At 41.5% G+C, this 5374-nt stretch overlaps 1 gene segment (V, D, J or C); it reads left to right on the top strand.

Annotated features, from left to right (window-relative positions):
- The first annotated feature begins 3744 nt into the window (after positions 1-3744).
- On the top strand, positions 3745-4475 carry LOC111240101. The segment is given in 2 exon segments: positions 3745-3932; positions 4021-4475. Coding segments are annotated over 2 exon segments (435 nt in total).
- Positions 4476-5374: the final 899 nt, after the last annotated feature.

Here is a 5374-nt window from a genome sequence, read left to right on the forward strand (position 1 = left end):
TCTGCATGTTCTGTTCTTCCCAGAGAGTAAAGGAGAAGAGAGAGTGATCCAGCCAGCAGCTGATGTCACTGCTGCTTAAAGAGACACAGTTACACTTGATTGTTCATTTGAGACCAGTTACTCGGACTACACACTATTCTGGTACAAACATGAAATTAATGATTTCCCAAAGCTTTTGATACAACACTACATTTCAGAGAAAGGACATAAGTCAGTAGGACGATTTCAAACTGAAATCAAGAACAAGTCAGTTCCTCTGAAGATCCAGAAACTTCAGGTGTCTGACTCTGCTGTATACTACTGTGCTCTGAGGCCCACAGTGACCGGAAACACCAAAACTCTGTACAAAAACCTTTGGCGCAAAGACAACACAATACTCCACAACATCCACTAGAGGGAGTCACACACTGTTACACTTCAAAGGTTTCTCATGCTCCAGTCTAGATTCTTTGTAGTGATGATAAAAAAGGAAATGAAGACGTTAAGATAAAACACAGAATAACAAAGTTTTGTTTCATTCAACACAAACTCTGATGATATTGAAGTGTTGTGGGATTTTATAAATTAATTAAACAATTACACTGTGATGTCTAATAAAGTTTAAGTTCGACTGAGTAGGGAAAATACTTTTGTGAGGTTCTTTCTGAAAATATTCAAAATGAAATTTTTTTTAGTCAAACATTAAATATTTCAAAAATAAAGTAATCATATAGAGGTTGAGTCATCAAATATTCTCCTACATTTAATATTTCATAGATTTTGGTTTGAATGGATTTTATTCTCATCTACATAAAATAAATTTCTATTATTTTCTGAGATTGTGATTTATTGTGGTGTACCACAGGGTTCAATCCTAGGTCCTCTAATTTTCCACTGACATGATTAATTAACATTAAATTATTTTATACTACATCAGTTTCCATTATTTTGCTGACAATATCTGATATGATGAATAATATGTGATTATTATTAGAATCATCAGATATTCTGTCACATTTCAATATTTCACAGATTTTGTTTTGAATGGATTTTATTCTTGTCTACATAAAATAAATGTATCACTCATACTCTGGATGTAATATTGGACAATACCAATTTCTTTCATTATCAGTTCATTTCAGTTACACATTCTCCACTTTAGAAGTATAGATGACATTGTTCTTGTGTTTGCTAATACTAAAAATGGGATCCACCCTTTAATTCACCACAGCTACCTTTTTCTAACTGCTGTTATAAAATAATGACCAAAAACAAAATTAAAATATCTGCTCCAGTCTGTTCACCAGGAGGAAGTGTCACAGAGAGAAGAGAAAATACAGATCTAAGAGGAGAGGGAGAGATTCAGGGAGGAGCTGAGCTGTTACTGAACTATAGAAGAGAGAGGAACTTCCATATTCAGCACAGTTCAATACACAAACCATCAACATTACCTTCATTCAACATGCTGTCATTGGACTATTATGTTCTGTCTCTACTGTTTGTCTCTACTCTAACAGGTATGTGAGATCATGCAGGGAAATGAATGTAAATTATGTATTGAAACATTTACATCATGTTATAACAGAGTTCTCTGTTTCTTTAGGAGTCAGCTGTGAAGAACTGACTCCAGTCAAGACTGAAGAGTTCAGTTCAGAAGGCAGCTCTGTTACTCTGTCCTACAACTACTCCACAAAGGCAGCGATCAGTGATAATTTCTTCTGGTATCGACAATATCCAGGAAAACCACCAGTAGTTCCTCATCTCTCACACAGGACAGGAAAAAGAATTATCAGATCCAGTCTCTGGACTGTCTTTTAAAGTGAGTGAAGATCAAACCAGAATGGATCTGAACATCTCCTCTGCTGCAGTGACTGACTCTGCTGTGTACTACTGTGCCTGTGAGCCCACAGTGACAGGAAACACCAAAACTCTGTACAAAAACCTTTGGAGCAAAGACAACACAATACTCCACAACATCCACTAGAGGGAGTCACACACTGTGAAAACACTGAGTTTTAAGAGACTGTGTCTGTGGACTGACGACACAAACATCACAAAAACTAAACATAATATAAAGACAGTTAAATCTCACTGAGGAAGGAGCAGAGAGGTGATTACCTGGCCCCGCCCACTTTAGTCCACCTCAGCCAATGAGATTCTTTGTGTGTCCAGAGCAGAAATGTTTGAGGAACTAAAAGCACAATCAGCTTGATGTTGAGGAGAAGGGCTGTGCAGCAGAGAGGCTGTTTAGTTTCTTCATTCTACTGCAGTGGAAGAACATTGTTCATCTGCTGTCTGTTTGGCTTCAACTCCTCCAAAGACATGTTGCTTTACCTCTTTTTGTTTTTCTCTCACTTCATAGGTGAGTTTGACAACAAATCAGTGTTCTCAGTTAACCTGCTGTATCAACAAGATATTTGACCTCCATTTTATCACTTTCACAGTTGAAACTTCACAATAATCTGTCTTTGTCATGAAGTCCTGTACAATCTAGTTATGATGTGAGCTACAGTTGAGCTGTTTGTGTCCACAGAGTAACACTGTACAGAGACATTTTCCACTGTCTTCTCCTCTCAGCCTCATGGACAATGTTAGTCTAATGCTTCATTCTCTCTACTTTTTCCAGGACTAATAGCTGGAGACACAATCTCTCCTGTAAGAGATGAAGTCAGTGGAAGAGAAGGAGAATCTGTCACACTCTCATGTCAATATCAGACAATCATCAATTGTTACCTTTACTGGTACAGACATGATTCTGACCTTCAGCACCTCAGTTTATACTCTGAAAGGAGAAGGACAGAGAGTGGTAAACAACATATTCCTGATGGTCGATATCAATCCAAACAACAGGCACATCAACTAAACTGACCATCAGCAGACTAACCCTGAACGACACAGCTCTCTACTACTGTGCTCTAGAAACACAGTGATACAAAGTGTAGAAGAGGCTGTACAAAAACCTGAACACAGATATCTGACTCCTCTTCAAAGAGGAGGGAAGTGGTTTTCAAACCACAGCTTCATATCACATGGATTCTGCTACTTCCTGTTTTATCAGAGTCACTGTGGTTACAGCTGCTAATCAAACACTGTGGGAGGATTCACATGAGCAGCTGATCCACATCAATGACAAACCAACTGATGATGCTTCAAACACAGACTCCATGAAAACAAATGGACACTGACTTACTCCCTTAATCTTCATACTCTGTGGGTCATTAGGCCAAAATCAGCTGCTTCCATTGTTCACATCCTTGACAACATGTAGAGCTAAACCACAAATACACACTGAAGCATTAACTAATAAAACTCTGAAATCAACAGCACTTTATATTTTCAAACATTGAAATTTAAGGAAAAACTCAAAGTGGAATCAAACTAACAACTGGAGTTTCATCAAGTTTCAACATCACATGATTTAAACTTCACATTCACTCCACATCTTTGTATTTGACCAACAGATACTGAACCGTCATTTACATTGAAGAGAGAAACACTGTGAAAAGAACAAGAGTCACATGTTGCTCAAAATTCATCCTCAGTTTTACCTGTAATCTTTCTGATAAAGATGTTAAAGGAGCTGCAGCAGCTTCACAACAATCAGCAGCTTTTATCTGCTCAGGAACAAAGTGAATCTGCAGCAGCTGTAAAACAGGAAACACGTCAGCTGAAATGTCCAATCATGACTACATACAACACAAGTTAGACCAGGAAAGGAGAGAGGTACAAACATGTGTTTAGTGTAAAGTTGTCAGTTGGGGGAATAACACAGGGCTGTGAATGAGCCCTGTCACTGTGATCAGGCTCCTCCTTCTGATCCACCATCTTAGTGTTGATGAAGACTAAACTGAGAGACCACAGCCTGCTTTATACTTGCTGTAGCTCACAGTGACTCAACACTGCAGACATGATGCCTCTGTTCATCTCAGTGCTGCTGGCTGCTATGTGCCTTGGTATGAACACTACAGTTTCTGTGATATCAATCCAACACTGACATGATTCTGTAACAGCACACTGATACTGTTTGTTGGTGTTTTACAGAATGCAGAGCACAAAAAGAAAACGTGCTGCAACCAAAAGGAGACGTGACCGCTACTGAAGGAGAAGCAGTAACACTTGACTGTCGATATAACAGCAGTTCAACAACTTCATATCTCTACTGGTACAAACAGGATGGAAACCACAGCCCCAAATTCATCCTGAGCCGCTTTAAACTGGATGAAGGAAACACAGCAGACGACCACAAGGAGAGATTTTCATCCACTCTGAATTCCACCGTCAGATCAGTTCCTCTGAAGATCCAGAAGCTTCAGGTGTCTGACTCTGCTGTGTACTACTGTGCTCTGCAGCCCACAGTGACAGGAAACACCAAAACTCTGTACAAAAACCTTTGGAGCAAAGACAACACAATACTCCACAACATCCACTAGAGGGAGTCACACACTGTTACACTTCAATGGTTTCTTATGATCCAGTCTAGATGCAGTTGACAACAGTAAACTGAGCAATAAAAGCCACAATGATGGAGAGAGTTTGCTGCATCTTGTGGGAGGAGAGTGAGTGAGGGAGAGAGTGGGAGAGAGAGTTTTTGGATTCTTTTTCCATATTTCTATCCTTTTCTTCTAATTATTTGTTTGGTGGTGGTTTATGTAGGTGTTTGTGTTTGCACGGGTTTAGTTTGGGGTTAGTGTAGTTCGTGTCTTTGTGTGTTTTCCCGCCGGCCTGAGGCTGGTGGCAGCTGTCATGGCGGCCGACGGGCTGGCCCGGCTGTCCCGGCAGCACGGCGTGAAGGTGGGCGTCGGATCCCTGAGCAGCGTGGAGGAGGTGGCGCTGGCAGCAGGGGAGGTGGTGGGGCACAGCTCCATCAAATCCGCCGCCCGCATGAATAAATCGGTCGTGTTATTTCTGGAGAAGGTGGAACAAGCTAACCGGCTAGTGGGGACCGGTATAGTAGTGAACGGCTTGTTTGAACAAGTGCTGCCGATAACGCAGCCCACAACCCAGATTACCCTATCTAATGTACCGCCGTTTATTAGCGATGCATTTTTGATCAATGAACTCTCGTCATGGGGAAGTTGTCTCCCCCATGAAGAAGATACTGTCTGGATGCAAATCACCATTATTAAAACATGTTGTATCGCATCGAAGACAAGTATTGATGATACTAAACAACAGAACGGAAGAGTTCAATTATGTTTTCAAAGTACGGGGGGACGGGTTTGATTATACACTGTACGCCACCTCCTCCCTGCTGAAGTGCTTCGGCTCCGGGGAAGAGGGACACCAGGCCCGGGCCTGCCCGAAACGGGCCGGCTCGGCCAAGGCGGGGCTCGCCAGAGCTCGGGGCCGGGGGAGGCAGGTAGGCAGGGTAGACCCGTACCTGCGGCCCGGCGCC

The sequence above is a fragment of the Seriola dumerili genome, unplaced genomic scaffold, assembly GCF_002260705.1.
Source record: "Seriola dumerili isolate Sdu_G_001 unplaced genomic scaffold, Sdu_1.0 BDQW01012108.1, whole genome shotgun sequence".
NCBI classification, from domain to species: domain Eukaryota; kingdom Metazoa; phylum Chordata; class Actinopteri; order Carangiformes; family Carangidae; genus Seriola; species Seriola dumerili.